This window comes from Petromyzon marinus, chromosome 55 (assembly GCF_048934315.1).
Source record: "Petromyzon marinus isolate PM22_M1 ecotype Great Lakes invasive population chromosome 55, UKy_Petmar_22M1.pri1.0, whole genome shotgun sequence".
Lineage (NCBI taxonomy): Eukaryota > Metazoa > Chordata > Hyperoartia > Petromyzontiformes > Petromyzontidae > Petromyzon > Petromyzon marinus.
In genome coordinates, this window is record NC_133721.1 from 5874273 (window position 1) to 5892419 (window position 18147).

At 43.7% G+C, this 18147-nt stretch overlaps 2 protein-coding genes across 2 annotated transcripts; both read left to right on the forward strand.

Moving 5' to 3' along the window:
- Nucleotides 1-5202: 5202 nt before the first annotated feature.
- On the forward strand, nt 5203-8045 carry LOC116954610 (olfactory receptor 2D2-like). The gene is made up of 2 exons (XM_032975269.2): nt 5203-5339; nt 5494-8045. The coding sequence occupies exon 2, from the start codon at nt 5519-5521 to the stop codon at nt 6503-6505; it is 987 nt and encodes a 328-aa protein (XP_032831160.2). The 5' UTR covers nt 5203-5339; nt 5494-5518; the 3' UTR covers nt 6506-8045.
- Nucleotides 8046-14551: 6506 nt separating this feature from the next.
- LOC116954628 (olfactory receptor 10G9-like) lies at nt 14552-18045 on the forward strand. Its single transcript, XM_076052274.1, has one exon. The coding sequence runs from the start codon at nt 14908-14910 to the stop codon at nt 15904-15906; it is 999 nt and encodes a 332-aa protein (XP_075908389.1). The 5' UTR covers nt 14552-14907; the 3' UTR covers nt 15907-18045.
- Nucleotides 18046-18147: the final 102 nt, after the last annotated feature.

An 18147-nucleotide genomic window follows, 5' to 3' on the forward strand; every position in this document is an offset into this window, starting at 1 on the left:
GCATGTAAGTGGTGTATAGAGCACTGGGTCATGATTTCCTAAGGTCAGATGGGTACCACTTTAGACCCCACCCATACCTTTATACACTCATAGGCGGATACGTCACTTGGTACACTGAGAGGTGTGAGAACGTGTGCACAATGAGCTTGGATATTTGAATTCTCAACGATAGCCATCGAATAATCAAAGTAACACAAATCACACATCTCGGTTCCATAGCATAACTTTGAAGTTGCTAAAGCTAAAATAACGCGGTTTGAAGATAATTGCGTGGATGGCCCTCGAGGCCCAGTTAATTTTTGCACATGGTGGAGCCTGAGAAGGGCCTTGTCAATTGTGCGTGCGACGAAGCCTCCGCATCAGGCATAGATTGCCACGCACATGATCAGGCCTGAGCGTGGACCTAGACGGTCACGCATGTGGTTGACCCCGAGTTGAGCCCAGGGGGTCATGCACATGGCGGAGCCTAATTAGGCTTGGTGATGCACTGCATGTGAATAAAACGCGTCCCTGTGCTAGGATTCATTTTTTTGTTTACTTTTTTAAAGGTATGTCAAAACAGGACACTTAATTCTTTACTCAACTAAGTTTATTTCAAAGAATTCTGTTATGGATTTTTTTTATGGCCAAATGGTAACCAGGTTTCAGGACTTGCAAAAAATAACAGCACATTTCTTATTTGATCCTATAATTGCATGTTTATTACGTAAGAATATAAATTTGGTCGTTCATGCACAATTGCATCTCACAACGCTGTACAAAGAGAAAAGTAATAAAAGAAAATACTTATGTTCACAAGACATATAGCACACCCAAACTAAGGTGAATTCATTTGTATGTATGTTGAACTTATTTTGCACCGTACATAGCTAACCGTGCCAATCGGATGCACGATTCGGCCAAAGGGACTTAATTTGTAGAATATTGAGCGGGAGTGCATTCCACACCGTGTGGGATCTGCAGATGTGAAGGCACGCCCAAACCACTGTCTTTCATTTCAATTCTAGGTATAATGAGCAAGCAGCTCCATACTGGATGAGCGAAGTATCCTCCCTGGATGGAGTTTAGGCTGCAATGAGTTGAGATAGATAGGTCGGGGCAAGTCCATTCAAATATTTTGTACACCATCAGTGCAATCTTAAATTTGATTGGGAAAACAGATGGGGAGTCAATGAAGGGAACAATAAATCTGGGTGATGTGTTCACGTTTGCGGGTGCACGTTTGCACACATACAGCAGCATTTTGAACAAACTAAATCCATAGAATAAGAGATTTCAGAACCCGGTGTAGAGAATGGGAATATTGTATCATGTAGTGCTCTCTTATAAATAACTGGGGAAATTTACAAAATAGACATATTATCCTTGTTACCAATGACCAAATCTAAAGTGTTGCCCTTTAAATGTGTAAGAGACACAACAGATTGAATTAAGCCTAAAGATTCAAGTTTGATACATGAGAAACGGCTGTGTGATCTGAAGGATCATTAAGTTCAAAATAAAAATCACATGTGATAGAGCAGAAGACATGCGAATAGATGACACTAAGTCTGAAAAATCAGACAGAAAGCTGGCATTTGATAATGGACAATAAACCACAAAACGAGAAGATAGTTCAAGTGGTGAAAATTTTAACTCGACCTGGCAATAAACGCCACACCACCTCTTCGACTCGCAGAACGAGCACATTCAATGCAATGGTAACCTGGAGGAATTTAATCATGTAAATGAGCGAGATCTGATGAGGAATGCCAATTTTCTGTAAGGCATAAACGTATTAGTTCCGTTTTGAAGAAAATCATATATGATTAGTGACTTGTTAGTCAAGGACATAATATTTAAGAGGCCTCATATTAGTGAGATGGATACTGTTTGAGAGTGTATAGGCGTGATGGGAATTCGATGTTTTGACGACAAAGGATTCTGCGAGGTGGTAGATGGTGGCGGATAGCAGAAACCAACTGTATATGAGGGAGTGTGCCCTTTTGCCGGACAAGCCAAAAGAGCGGGAGGATTTCCTATGCATTGCTGATGGTCGAGGGAAACCTCGGTGTTTACCGGACCTCCACATTTATCACTAGACGTCAGGAGCCTTCGGTGGGCACCAAGGCGTGGTCCAAACAGTACAAACTGACATTGAGTGTGCTGGTATTGTGGACGACACCATGCTTAGAACCACTGTGTCAGGTGGTTTGTGCGGAATCCCATTCTCATTGCAGAGAATCTGTAGCCATGAATATTGCGAAACAAGAACCAGAGGTTGTAAGCTCCACAGGATGGAGGCTGAGTATATATAAACATTGGAAACCAAACAATCTGATGATGGAACATTGGAGTCGTCCTCAACAGCAAGTAACAACGCAGAAGACAAGCATTGGTCGTAATTATATTAATATTTCATAGCGAAGATGTTACTGCAGTAGTTGAAAATGTGAAATTATTGTAGTTGGAGTAATTGTTTAAATAATCATAGTCGATGAGTAAAATAGTAGTTTATGTTGATGATGTAGAATTTATAGATGTATAATGAAAGTAGATACAATAGCTGGAGCTGTTGTTGTAGTTATTGGAATTGTTTCAGTATATATAAGATAACTGTAGTATTGTTGCAGTACTTGAATTATAGTGTTCGTAGTTATGGGAAAAAATGGGAATTCGAACAGTTGTCCAGAATTTTTGCTGGAGATATAAACAAAAAATAGTTGCTTGAAATTTAATATCACCCCACTCGAGGGGGAATCAAAACATCTTACAATTTCAAAGATAAAATCGGGTACACATTTGGAATGCTAAAATACACTCAAGAGAAAGCAATGAGGACCTAGTGTGTTTTGCATTCCCACTTCAACAAACGGAGGCTCGGGAGGTCACCGGACCACGACCCGCAAGGCATTACAAATTCCGAGTGGCACTGGAGAAGGCCCGGCCACCCCATGTCAGGTGTAGGATCCGTGGCTTGGAGTGGGCCCTGCTCTGAAGATCGCGGCACATATACCCCAGTCGCATAGGGAACTAATCGGTCCCGCTGGTACGTAGGTCCAGAGCTGTATATGTCAACATATCCAGCTTATATTTGATACGAAAGCTTACTGGAAGCCAGTGCATATCATGGAGAGTGGGATTAATGTGCTCGAAGCGGGCTGCGAGCCGCCGCATTCTGCACAAGCTAAAGCTTCTGCACGAGGACGCGTGGAAGCTCTGCATCGACAGAGGTCATTGCCATAGTCAAGAATTGTCGACACAAAGCCATGGGTAATTGGTTTGAGGTAGAGCTAATAGGAGATGGCGCAAACCAAGGCGTTGGTGAATCTACAAAAATCCAGATGTGAACACAGCAACCATCACCTACCTCCACACGCATGTTCAGACTGTAGTCAAATCAAACCCCCTAGGTTACATACTTCGGGCAAGATGTGAAGCCGGACCGCGTTAATAATCAGAAGTTCGACCTCACCCCTGGCCCAACGTGAATCTAGGATCAGAGACCACAATTATTACCTCTGTCTTGTTAGGATTTAACTTTAGGCAGTGCTGCTCCGGCCAAACAGCTAACCTTGAACAGACGATGCAGAGAGACACGACTCAGGTGTGTGGGTAAATGAGGCATAGATCTGCGTGTCATCAGCACATTGATGTCAGCGCAGGCCACGCCTCCGGATGATGATCCCCTGCAGGTGAACTTAACTCGTTGAAAAGCAGTGTTAACGACTGACCCCATGGGCACCCTTCGTGGCCTACCTGAATTTGACAAAAACAAAGGCGATCCACTTCCAGGCTGATCCGCCAATTGCTGCCAGGGCCTGTAGGCGGTGTAGCAGAACTTCAAGATCAAGGGAAAGATTTAAAAAAAAAGTTATTTGTATCTTATTCTTTCGTATGCCATGTAAGCAGCAATTTGTATATATGTCATAGCTGAATTGTATGGTCCTTCAACCAATCCAAGGCCACGGTAGATGCTGTACGGATTGTATAGATGATGTCATAGTTGAATGTTAAGGTCCTTCAACCAGTCCAAGGCGGCAGTAGATGCTGTACAGATTTATAGATTACGTCATAGTTGAATGTTAAGGCCCTTCAACCAGTCCAAGGCGGCAGTAGATGCTGTACGGATTGCAGCGATACCTCCAGTGTGTGCGTGGAATGGCGCACTCGTCGGTGATGCGTTTGATGGTTTGGGCTTTACTAGTCACAGATTGGTGAATCTTTGATTTTCCATATATGGAACACTTTGTACAAACGTACAATCTCTCGTGCTGCGTCCGAGCGCGGCTCAGTGAGGTCCACAACCGTCATGAGAGAGAGAATCCCGGCATCTTCACAGCCCACCCTTCAGACCATCGTGATTTGTATGAGATACGGAATCTGGTTATATTCACAAATTAGCTTCCCTCTTTAAAAAAAACATGCTTGGGAATTACAGGGTTAAATCCATGGAAACTGTTGGTCATGGCTTCTGGGTGAAAACACGTTTAGGTCCACTGAAATAGATCACGGTGCTTCGTGTATTGTCTACCACTGCAATAAACCGGAGTTTATGGGGCTGATATGAAGCCCTCAAGAGTCTCAATTAGGCGACCCAAACATCGCGACTAAGCCACACTCTCAGGAGAAGGCAGACAAGGCCGCACTCGCGGATATGGGTCATGGATATGGTCACTCCCTGGCGGGTGATGCATGTCGTCATTGAAATTACAGCCGTTTTAATTAACGAACCTGTGGAGCATATGCAATATGGACTAATGAAGCACACATGCAAAAGCTCAAATTAATACGCAGGGGAGGGCGGGCAAAAGTAATGAATGATGGAATGTTAAGTGACAACTACTGTATTTTCTTCCGTTACAGAGGCTTACATACTTGGTGCCCACAGTAAAACACAGTGCCTGTGAATTGACTTTACAATGTATAAAAAGAGACTATACATAATAAATACTGAGTTATACATCCTTTAATATAAGGACAAAATAAACTTATTCTGTTAAATTATACACATAATTATTATATATGTGCCATATAGAGCACTATTATGGCTTCTTAAAATACTTTGTAAAGAATTAAGTTGAAACTTTTTAAAAATAACTAAAACATCACCCAATTGCTTCTAATGCTGGTCACCCCCCAACCCGAGGTGTACATATCACATTACGAGCTAACATTCACTCAAAAAGACTCCTCAGGGCAATGGGTAAATCCGCAGGGTGCTGCAGCACGCACCAGGCAGCGCGGAACCTCCCATCGCGCCTGAAGGCTCACGGTCACGTGGTCCCCAAAACGCATATAAATCAGCAGATTCCACGAGCATCACTGATCTGCTCTCAGTTCAAGCAACTGAAAGCAAGGTGAGTGATATCATATTTTTTGTGCCATTCTTCATCACTGTTGTTTATATCATTGGTGAGCATTTTTACACGTTTTCACGAGTCATATATATTTATTAATTCATCTTTTGTGACCTCAAAAATACTTAAATGATAATTACGTCTCGTGTTGTAGATGCAGTAGCAGAAGCAAGGCATTGATGGAGAACAGAAGCTCCGTGCTCTACCTCGCCACATTTGAGGCCCCGTACCCTGTGCAGGTGCTCATATTCAGCCTGTGCCTTGCGATGTACCTAACTATAATTGCAGCCAACATGCTGGTGATTTTGATGGTGGCAGTGTCCACAGACTTACACAAGCCCATGCACATATTTCTGTGCAATCTTGCGATTGGCGACATCATTGGCAGCACAAGTGGCTTTCCCAAACAGCTGCACATCCTCCTGACGGGCAACAGAGAGATCCTGTACGTGTCATGTGTCGCACAGATGTTCACAGATCACATATTCATCCTAAATGAGGTGTTTACATTGGCTGTTATGTCTGTTGATCGCTACCTGGCCATCTGCTACCCATTGCACTACCACACCAAGGTTACTGCAAAGAGATCCATTTTCACGGCATTACTATCCTGGCTGATTGCAATGGGTACAGTCAGCGTTCAAGTGATCATCATCCTTCAAGTTAAATTGAAGGAAAATGACAGACAAATCCAAGGTATAGCATGCGACAATATGGGAATATCAAAGTTAGCCGTCGGTGACGCGAGCAAAGTAGAATCTTACGGAATATCAATTATCGTGATGTGCATTGGCGTTCCTCTCTGTGTCATTGCGTACACCTACGTTCGGATTATTGTCGTGTGCAAGCGCTCGAGTTCCTCCGAGTTCAGGACAAAGGCTCTGTACACATTTGGCACGCATTTCATGGCACTTGCCATCCTTTTCACGTCCATATTTCTAAACGTCCTCGTGCCGCGCTTTGTGAAGGATGAGAACAATGAAGGCACGCGAAACCTGAGATCCGTCATCCAGTTGGTGTTCTTTCTCATCCCCGCTGCGAACGTGCTCATTTACTGCGTGCGCATGAGTGAGCTGAGGATCGCAATTGATAAGCGCTTCAAGAAGATCTCGCGTAAGATGCATTTCTGTCCGACGATGAAAGTTCATGTTTTCGGTCGCGGTTGAATGATGTCTCAGGCCAAGTACAGAAGTCCCAATTTTTGTTCACGTAGCGAGTACAAACTTGTATTAGCACTACCGAGTGCACATTTGATGGCACAACGTACACCATGGTACCTAGGTGTTACATTTTATAGCATACGAATTTGTGCTTGCTGTGCAGTTAAAAGTATCCACTGCTGAGTAAGAGACCTTCATATCCGTGAAGCTGGATATAACATGTTGACTTAAAGCTTTCGTGACTGCAGGAATTCATACTCTTTGGGTCCGTCGGTAAAGTCACGTAGATATATTTTTTTTAATCACGACGTTTCGATCGCAACACAAGCAATCGTCTTCAGGTGAAAAAATACAGCAGGCGGACTGCTGAAGACGATTGCTTGTGTTGCGATCGAAACGTCGTGAGTTTTATTATTATTTTTCTATCTACGTGATTTACCGAAAGACCCAAACAGTATGGCTTAAACATATTTAATTACAGCAATTAAATTGTTACGTAGCGTTAATGGTAATGCATTCATCAGGTAATAAATGGTAATATTTCCAGGACCACTTTCCTTGCTCAACGACGTAAACGAAATGAAGCCCCTGACCAAATCACGCGCAATGTGCCCATTCTGGTCATGTCTCAGAAGCTCGGCCGGGTTGAGCTGGATGGTGCTTGGGTGGGCAAACCCGCCTTGCATATATGAAACTCGTGTTGTAGAATGTTGTGGAGGTACACTGTGAACAGAGGGCAGTCCAGAAAAAAACATTGTTGTACTGCACTTCTATGCTCGCCTTTCCACCAATTGACACTGACCACCAGGCTGGCAACGTATGGTGCGAAAGAAGTACAATGTACACGGGTACAGGGGTCGACAACATGCTGCTCTTTAAGGGCTGCTGCTTCGAGACGTTATTTAAGGACCACCGTCTCGTATTAACATGCAGTGCGGCTCTTGAATTAGTTTTTTTTTCTTCCGAATTAGAAAAAAAAATGTATCTTGTTATTTTGTTTTGCTTAGTGGGTTCCTCAGCCAGCAGTGGATTGACAAATGGGCTGTACATACACCATAATGCATACATTTGGTACATTGCTGAATTTTATTCAATTCATTAAAACTATTTCTCCATACAAACATGAGTCCTTTTCTTACATGAGGATCTCCTTGTGAGTTTAATGTTACGTATACGTTGTTTCCATCGTTGAACACAGCTCAGACAGTCCTTGACTTACAAACACCCGTACTTACGAATCCAGCTTCCATGAAATAGAAAATATATAATTGACTTAAAACGCGAACTCGCACATGCAAACTGAACCGTGGAACAATTTTATTCAGACGAGTGATCACCCGCAAGATGTGATGAGTCGGCCTCGAGTTGGAAGTGAGCGTTTTTGTGGGTGTGTGCACACGTTTGTGTGTGTGCGAACACGTTTGTGTGTGTGCGCGCGCACGTTTGTGTGTGTCTGCGCGCACACGTTTGTGTGTGCGTGCGAGCGCACGTTTGTGTGTGTGTGTGCGTGCACACGTTTGTGTGTGTGCGTGCGCGCACATGTTTGTGTGTGCGTGCGCGCACGCACGTGTGTGTGTGCGTGCACGCGCGCACGTTAGCGTGTGTGCGTGCGCGCTCACGCACGTGTGTGTGCGTGCGCGCACGTTAGCGTGTGTGCGTGCGCGCACACGTTTGTGTGTGTGCGTGCACGCGCGCACGTTAGCGTGTGTGCGTGCGCGCTCACGCACGTGTGTGTGCGTGCGCGCACGTTAGCGTGTGTGCGTGCGCGCGCACGTTAGTGTGTGTGCGTGTGTGGTGGGCTACGAAAGCGGCGATCCGAGTTTGAGTCTTGGTCACGGCCAACCCCAGTGACGATTATCTGAACCGGTGCTGAACCTATCTAGTTGGACTCAGCCTCAAATGAGTACCTAGTACGGTGTGTAAACTGCCTCTGGGGAGACAAAGGCAGTCGGGCGTGGCGTTGGCCACTTACCCCCTCATATGCCGTTTCGGCCCTCATAGGCACTGCTCGCTAACAGCACTTGAGCCAAGTTTGTTAAGGCCACACGGGAGATCGTTGTCGTTGGGGTGTGTGTGTCTTTGTGTGCGTGCGTGCATGCACGCGTGCTCGCACGCGTGCTCTCGTCTGTGTGTCTGTGTGTGCGTGTGTGCAATTGTGGCAACTCATTGCCCACCTTCTGACAAGCAAGCTAGCATCAGCACTCAAGATAAGTGAAACAAAATCTGTTTATGTTACTTTATTTTGTTTTACGTGCAATACAGTATTTTTTTTACAGCGTTACATGCAAATGAAGCAATCGCCGGGACCCCGGGTTCCCATCACTTCCCCGGGGTGGGAAAAACCGCGTGGCTACACGAGTCTTGTCTCCTTACCGACAACAAAACTAGCGTCAATCGATTGGCCTCGTCGAGAGCTACTCGGGGCGCTAAGTTTCGTAAAAAGTTGAAAAATTACATAAACACGTTAAATTCACTGCCTGGGGGGCGGCGGTACTCGCCTTGGCAAAGAAGCTGAGGATCGACGGCTGACCGGAGCGCGGCGACTGCGGCGGACGCCCCCCGGGGCTTGCGTTTGGACGGTGGGGTGGCGCCCGTCCTGTTGATCGCTGTCTGCTGCTGCTGGCGCTTGTTGGCGCGAGTCTGGGCGGGTGGCGCGTTGCTGTCGGGATCACGAGTGGGCGGACTGAAAAATAATAATTATTGACCTGATTTTTGCGGGACCCCGGGGTCCCGCCAAATGATTCAAATGTACAATATGTATTCTTAATTATGAGCTTAACAATGCTTCCCTTTTTGTTGAATCATAACATATTTCATAACACCGACCGTGTGGGCATTTAAATACCGTGCATCGTTGTGTTCCGACTTATGATCCGTTCGTCTTACGAACGGATCTCAGGAACGAATTGTGTTCGTAAGACGAGGACTGCCTGCACCGTGCGTTATTAAGTGCAGTTGCATTAAATATCATAGCTACCACGGACGGGTGAAGTGGCGTTCAGTGGTCGCGTTCTGGTCCATACCATTTCACACAGGACAAGGTGGACTGCATTATTTTAATTTATTTCCAATTAATGTAAGTTCAGTCGCGATTATATATTTTGTCTGTTTTGTTAATTGCAAATGAAATATACGTAGGGTCATTATTTCATGATGAATTAGAATAAAATGTTTCACTGTGATTTGTTCATTGCTAATGAAAGATACGTAGGGTCATTATTTCATGATTAATTTGAATCAAATGGGTTTGTTTCACTGTGTTTTGTTCATTGCAAATGAAACATACGTAGGGTAATTATTTCATGATGAATTAGAATGAAATGGGTATGTTTCACTGTGTTTTGTTCATGATGAATTAGAATAAAATGTTTCACTGTGTTTTGTTCATGATGAATTAGAATAAAATGGGTATGTATCACTGTGTTTTGTTCATGATGAATCAGAATACAATGGGTATGTTTCACTGTTTTGTTCATGATGAATTAGAATACAATGGGTATGTTTCACTGTGTTTTCATGATTAATTAGAATACAATGGGTATGTATCACTGTGTTTTGTTCATGATGAATTAGAATACAATGGGTATGTATCACTGTGTTTTGTTCATGATGAATTAGAATACAATGGGTATGTATCACTGTGTTTTGTTCATGATGAATTAGAATACAATGGGTATGTTTCACTGTGTTTTATTCATGATGAATAAGAGTAAAATGTTTCACTGTTTTTTGTGCATGATGAATTAGAATACAATGGGTATGTTTCACTATGTTTTGTTCATGATGTATTAGAATAAAATGTTTCACTGTGTTTTGTTCATGATTAATTAGAATAAAATGTTTCACTGTTTTGTTCATGATGAATTAGAATAAAATGTTTCACTGTTTTGTTCATGATGAATTAGAATAAAATGTTTCACTGTTTTGTTCATGATGAATTAGAATAAAATGTTTCACTGTGTTTTGTTCATGATGAATTAGAATAAAATGTTTCACTGTGTTTTGTTCATGATGAATTAGAATACAATGGGTATGTTTCACTGTGTTTTCATGATTAATTAGAATTCAATGGGTATGTTTCACTGTGTTTTGTTCATGATTAATTAGAATACAATGGGTACGTTTCACTGTGTTTTGTTCATGATGAATTAGAATACAATGGATATTTTTCACTGTGTTTTGTTCATGATGAATTAGAATACAATGGGTATGTTTCACTGTGTTTTGTTCATGATGAATTAGAATACAATGGATATGTTTCACTGTGTTTTATTCATCATTAATTAGAATACAATGTTTCACTGTTTTGTTCTGCGAGCCACCACAACAGCTCTTGCGAGCCACCAGTGGAGTCGCGACCCGCAGTTTGAGAACCGCTGCATTACAGTGTCTGCAGTGGGTAACACTCATTCCTCACAGCAAGGAGTGTCTAGGTTAAATTCCCGACTCGGGCACCTTTCTGTGTGCAGTCGGTAAGTCCCCCCCCCCCTGTTCTGCGTGGGTTTTCCAAGAGTTCTCCGGTTTCCTAGCAACAAAAAACACAAACTGCAACTGGTATCGGACAAACATCTAAATGTAAAAAGCAAAACAATGCATGCAAATAACCAAATTGGCATGAACACAGAAACATTGTCCCGACTGTGAAAGCTTGTCAGGATTCTCCTAAAAAGGAGTCTTGAGACCTAGTGAGGCTATCTCGGGTAAACGAGCAGATTAACAATAAAAAATCGATGTATTGAGCCCAGAGGAAGCACTCAGACACTGCCCCCATTAAGCGTGGGGGTGGTGGTCAAACACAGCACGGGGAGACGGCAGCCCCTTGAGACCCTGGGACAGGCTGTCTGTGTCTCATCCAAATCCCTGATCATCGTGAGTCAAGTTTGGACAAGAGGCAACTGAAGAGGTTTGTCCAGCACCACCGCTGGAAAATATTAATCATGCAGAACTCTTGTAATAAAATGTCGATTTTTTTAAATGTTTAATCTTCTATGTAATTGTCGAGCCCCAAGTGTACACTGTGTCTATGCATCTCGGTTGCCCTGCTGTCGTCAAAACGTCTCCGCAGTTTAAATACACTAACTGCTGCCGTCCGTGTTGTATGATTGGTCAGCTGGGAATGAGACTGCCAACACTTTTGACTCATCAATGTGCACCATGGTTTGTAAATTCATTTTAACACCATCATGAACAAAAATAAACATGTAATGACCACATCACTGCGTTCTTTGTCGATATTCTGGAGAGGTTCGTACATTTTGGAGGGAGGGGGGACAGGGAATAAACAGGAAAATCCTAGGTGTCATAACTTATCGGGGCCACTAAATATCTCCAAACATCAAATTGATGTCATATTTTTACTGGAAAAATCTACATTTATGTATTGTTAACCTTGTATATTTGGAATTGTTGAGTCCTCAACAGGTGAACTCAATGCCGTGATTTCCCAAGCAACCTCGAGAAAAAGACTCTGTATGTTCTTCAACTGTTCTGGCCTCGCATATCAATGTGCCCAGGTGTTCAAGTTAAGCTGCTTTGTGTATCAAGTTTGGCCTTGTTTTGACAGCCGCTTGCCCGTGTTCAGGTGTTGAGGTTAATTACAGCCCATAAACCAACGTTTTTAGGCTGTTATTAACCCCTCCCTCCGAGTCTTCATTAAGCGACCCACATCATGGCAAGTTACCTCCTCCCCTAGCTCACCTCATCAGCCCCTCCCCCTACATCAAATCCACGATGACTTCGCTTTCATCATTTTCCCGGCAAATTCTATGCAGAACTCTCTTCCACCATCTCTAAGGCTCATCCTCACTTCCTCTCCCCTCGACCCCATTCCTGCTTCCCGTCTCTCCCGACTACTTCTCCCCTATCGAGTGCCCCTGTTTAATTACTTCTCCTCTGGTTTCTTTCCCGTTGTATATAATCCAGCCATTATTGTTCCCCTCCGCAAAAAAAATCTTCTCTCGATACTTCTGGCAATTTCTCCAAACTCTTAGAACTCCTGGTACATTCTCGTCTTACCCACTACATCTCCTCTAACTCCATCCACCGTCAATTCCAATCTGGTTTTCGTCCCTTTCATCAACTGAAATGTCCCTTATTTCAGTTCAGAATCACCTGGCTCACTCTGCTCGTGCTGGTCTCTCTTCCATTCCGATACTCCGCGATCTGTCCTCAGCTTTTGACACGGTTGATCATCCTCCTCTTCTCTCTACTCGCTCTTCTCTTGGCATTTCCGATGCGCCACTTTCCTGGCTAAAGTTGTGTCTCTCTCTCTGCGCACCTCTGCGGTCTCATTCAATCATTGCCACTTCGCCCCCCCAGGCCCCTTCACTGTTGGTGTTCCCCAAAGGTCAGTTCACGGTCCCCTACGTTTCTCTCTCTATATTTCAGCACTCGAATCTCTCCTTACTTCGATTAACTTTTCCCATCATTTCTTCACGGATGACATCGTCATTTACTTCTCCTTTCCATTCCTTTTCCCCATGACCTCGCTTCCAGCGTCTCATCCTGCCTGGTCTCCATCCAATCCTGGATGTCACGTCACTTTCTGTCCATTAACCCTTCCAACACCCAAATTGTTTTTTTCCCTGCCTCCCGTTCCCCTACTCCCTGTCCCACCATATCTTTCCCTCCGTTATCTATTTCCCTTGTTTCTTCAGCCCGCAACCTTGGTGTTATCTTTAACTTCCCTGCCACCACCCGCACTTGCCGGTTTCACTTGTTCATTCACAAAATCCGACCACTTATTTCAACCTCCGCTGTATAAGTCCTCATACATTCCGCTACCTTAACTCGTCTGAACTGCTGTCACTCTTTTATAACTTGGTCTTCCCTTTTACGCCACCCCCCCGCCTTCAACAAATCAAGAAACCCCTCTGCACGTATCATATTCAGCCTTCTCTACAATTCTAATACCTCGACTTTCATCGCTCAACTGCATTGGCTCCCCGTTTATCATTGTAGCCTGTTCAAATTCTTCATGATCTTGCCACCACCTTATCTTGCCACTCTTGCATCCTCCGTCCCTTCTCGCCCTCTACATTATCAACCTTTGCCGTCTCTCTCTCTGTTCCTTCTCATCTTTGCGCTCAATCACGCGTTCGCTCTTTCTCTCCTCTTGCCCACCCTTCGCTTCAACAAACTCCCCCCTCCACATTAAGCAGTCACATTCGCTAATCAATTTCTGCTCCTTCCTCAAAACTCACTTTCTTTCCCTAGCTCATCACACAGCCCCTTAACCCGCTTCTTCTAACGACTACGGTTCCTTCTTCATAATCTCTCTTCCTGGCCCCCACTCATTCCCCATCCATCCAAGCCATTCATCATCATTTGCTCCCGTATTTTTTTACTTCATTCACGCATCACTATTACTCATCATCGATTGTATTCACCTCATCTTCACCAGTACATGTGCAGCGCATTGGTCAGTGTGCTATATAAATTAGGTTGAGAAAAGATAAGCGACGCTCTCAGGAGAGGCCAGGCTCGTGAAGATGGGTCACTAGAACGGTGATCCCCACGGGCACAGCCCGAAATGTCGGCGTTGACATTACGGCAGTTAATGGGTTAATTAGTGAGCCTGTTGAGCAATAACATCCCCCACTAGGAAGGCGTATGGACTAATTAGTATACAGGTAAGACCTCAAATTGATACCCAGGGGTAATAGTAATAAATGATGGAATTCTAAGTGACATCTCATTTTATTATGTTATGGAGAATTGCATCCTTGATTCCTCCAGTAAAACTACATAGTAAATGTGAATTGACTATCCAGTACCAGTATTTAACCCCACTAAACATAATAAACAAAGAGTTGTACATGTATTAATACACAAACAAAATCAACTTATACTGTTAGATTATACGAAGTATTTTTTTTTACATGTGAGCCATATCCTGTATAACTCGCTTCTTAAAACATTTTTTAAAAATAAGTTGAAGCATTTTAAAAACAATTATAAATGTAAAAATAAATACTGGAAACATTACCTAATTGCTTCTAATGCCGTGACCTCCCAACCCAAAGTGTACACGTTACATTACGAGCTCATCTGGACTCAAAAGGACTCCTCAGGGCAATGGGTAAATCCGCAGGGCGCTGCAGCACGCACCAGGCACCTCCCATCGCGCCTGAAGGCTCACGGTCACGTGGTCCCAAAAACGCATATAAATCAGCAGATTCCACGAGCATCACTGATCTGCTCTCAGTTCAAGCAACCGAAAACAAGGTGAGTTCTGTTACGTTGTTTTGCCATTGTTCATCATTGTTATTGTACATATTATGAGTGTGCATTTGTAAAAAGAAAATCAAGAGGCTTTGAAAATGTAAACAATTCACATTTTGTGACATCAACAGGGACTGCGTGATAAGGTGTCGGGCTGTAGACGCAGGAGCCCAAGGAACGCAATTATGGACAACAGAAGCTCCGTCCTCCACCTCGCCACATTTGAAGCCCCGTACCCTGTGCTGGTGCTCATATTCAGCCTGTGCCTTGCGATGTACCTAACTATGACCGCAGCCAATCTGCTGGTGCTTTTGATGGTGGCAGTGTCCACAGACTTGCACAAGCCCATGCACATATTTCTGTGCAATCTTGCAATTGGCGACATCATTATCAGCACAGGTGGCTTGCCCAAGCAGCTGCAGGTCCTCCTGACGGGCAACAGAGAGATCCTGTACGTGTCATGTGTCGCACAGATGTTCACAATTCACATATCTGCCCTGAATGAGATTTTTACATTGGCTATGATGTCTGTTGATCGCTACCTGGCCATCTGCTACCCATTGCAGTACCACACCAAGGTTACTGCAAAGAGATCTATTTTACTGTCATTACTGTCCTGGCTGATTGGAATCGTATCAGTCAGCATTCAAATTATCCTTCTCCTTTCACTTCAACTAAGCGAAAAAAACAGGCAAATCCAGGGCATAGTTTGTGATAATATGGGAATATTTAAGTTAGCCGTTGGTGACACGAGCCAAATGGATGCGTACTTGACGTCAAAGGTCGTCGTATTCGTTGTCTCTCCTTTCTGTGTAATTGTGTACACCTACGTTCGGATTCTTGTCGAGTGCAAGAACTCGAGCTCCTCCGAGTTCAGGGGCAAAGCCCTGCACACATTCGGCACGCATTTCATGGCGCTCGCCGTCTTTTTCACGGCGCTTTTCTTGGACATCCTTTTGCTGCGCTTTGTGAAGGATGTGGACAGCGAGGGCGCGAGAAACTTGAGATCCGCCGCTCAGTTGGTGTTCTTGCTCAGCCCGCTTGCGAACGTGCTCATTTACTGCCTCCGCACGACTGAGCTGAGACTCACAATTAGTAAGCACTTCAAGAAGATCTCGCGTAAGGTGCATTTCTGTCCAAAAATCAAAGTTCACGGTTTAGGTTGTGGTTTGAATTATGCTTAACAGAAAAGTCAAATCTTCATGCAAGGGATACAAACGTTCATTTCGTCTACTTAATGTACAATTTATGTACGCTATGGTTCCTCGGTATCACGTTTTATAACAAGGCGTTGTTTTGGTTGTGCAGTTATATACAGGTCTCCATTGCTGAACGGATAACTCTATATTCAATGAGCTGGATATATCCAATGATGAAGTTATAAATAAAATTATTCATTACATCAATGTTACTTCGAGGTAATGATTTTGCTTTCTTCAGGTAATATGGAAATATTTAGTTTGGAATTAATTTCCTGCTTAATGACATCAAAACAATTAAGCCCTATTACCAAATCACTCGGAATATTCTTATTATCATCTCAGACCCTGTGCCTGGCTTAGCCTGGATAGTTCTTGGGTTTGCAACCATCTTGTACGAAACTCAAATTTGTCGGCTGTTGTGGAGGTACATTGTCATTAGAGGGCAGTGCAGCGAAAACCATTGTCCTGCACTCCGATGTTCCAATGTCTGTTTAAAACGTAGGATTTCGTGACCACTATATCTATAATACAGGTATTTTATGGGTTAGATCACGTAAATATATAAATGTGTCCTTAAACCCGCCACCACCCGACACAGCCAATTAGTAAGCTTTGGCAGGTAAACAGAACGTGCCAATTCGTTCCGAGTACAGCACATTTCTGTGTTGGAGAGCCAAGCCACAACATTTACAATCTGAGTACGACGTTTCGCCAGTAATTACAACTAGCTTCATCAGGCAATAGTCAGATTTGTGAAGCCCACCTGTTTCGTTCTTTAAAAAGAGGCCTAGATGTGATTCTAACACTGCCTGCTACCAACCACCAACCCACACTAACCAGCCTGGTCAAGCATGGTCAACCCATTCAACGTAAGGGTCTCTCAGCCAGCAGTGGGTTGGCAAGCATAAATATATTCAGGAGACCCTTGAATATCGCGGGGAGTTACGTTCTTGGAAACTGCGGCGAAAGCCAAAACCGCGATATGCAAGACGGAAGCCTTACCGAAATAATGGGGTTAGGTACACGGTGACCAAAAACAGACATCACAATTGAAATAAATACTGTGCTCTATGCCATATAAATTTAATAATGGAAATAAATATGTAAAAACTCTATTGAAAAACATTCCTAGACAATAACCAGGTGTATAAATACTGTACCTACCGATGATGATTATCCAAAGCCGGTGTGTTTGTCCGCGAGTGGACAGCGGTGGTGCCGCAGTTAGCGCTATGCTCCGCTACGACTCTAGACGACCCGAGTTCGATTCCCGCTCACGCCGAACACCGGTGACGATTATCTGAACCGGTCCCGGGCCTCCCCTAGGTCGACTTAGCCTCAAATGAGTACCCGGTAGGGATGAACGATTAATCGATTTCAAATCTAAATCACAATTTGAAACTGCGATTAACAAATTGCAAAGGCTGCGATTTTTTGCGATTTGAAAAGTCCTATTACTTTCTTATTGGAATTGTTTAATTTGTTATTGTTATAACTTTATTTATTTAACTTAACAATTGTTACTCTTTGTTTTTTTCGGTAAAGTAATTTATTTTATTTGACCTACGTGACTTTACCGAAAAAACCAGAGTATGAATCCTTGCAGTCACGAAAGCTTCAAATCTAGAATTAACAATTGTTCTATGTTTGATTGTTCTATTTCAATTAAAACATTTTAATAAATACATGTTGGAAGTAAATCATATGTTTAAAGTTGTCACAGTTGCATTAGAATGTATAGAGCAGTTCATATTTTGATGGTATCATGTGGTAATGCTCCATCACATGCTTGAAATCTATTACACAGTGAATATTGAACTGAAGCTTGACTTAATAAAAAAAATCTCAAATAAAATCGCAATCGCAATATCTGTCAGAAAAATCTCAATTAGATATTTTCCCCAAAGCGTTCAGCTCTAGTATCCTGTGCTATGTGTAAACATCTCCCCAGCGGGGAGACAAAGGCGGTCGGGCGTGGTGCTGGCCACCCACCCCCTCGTGTGCCGTGCCGGCCTTCATTCGGTGCTCCTCGTTAACAGCACTTGCCCCAGCGGTCTGTTAAGTCTACACGGGGGATCTTTGTCTCCATTTCCCTTCCCCAATCCCCCTCCCTCATTTCCTTCCCCCACCCCCAATTATTCCCCCATCCATTGCCCCCCCACCCCCCATACCCCTATCCCCCCCGCCCATGTCCCCCCCCCCACCACCTATTCCCCTCCACCC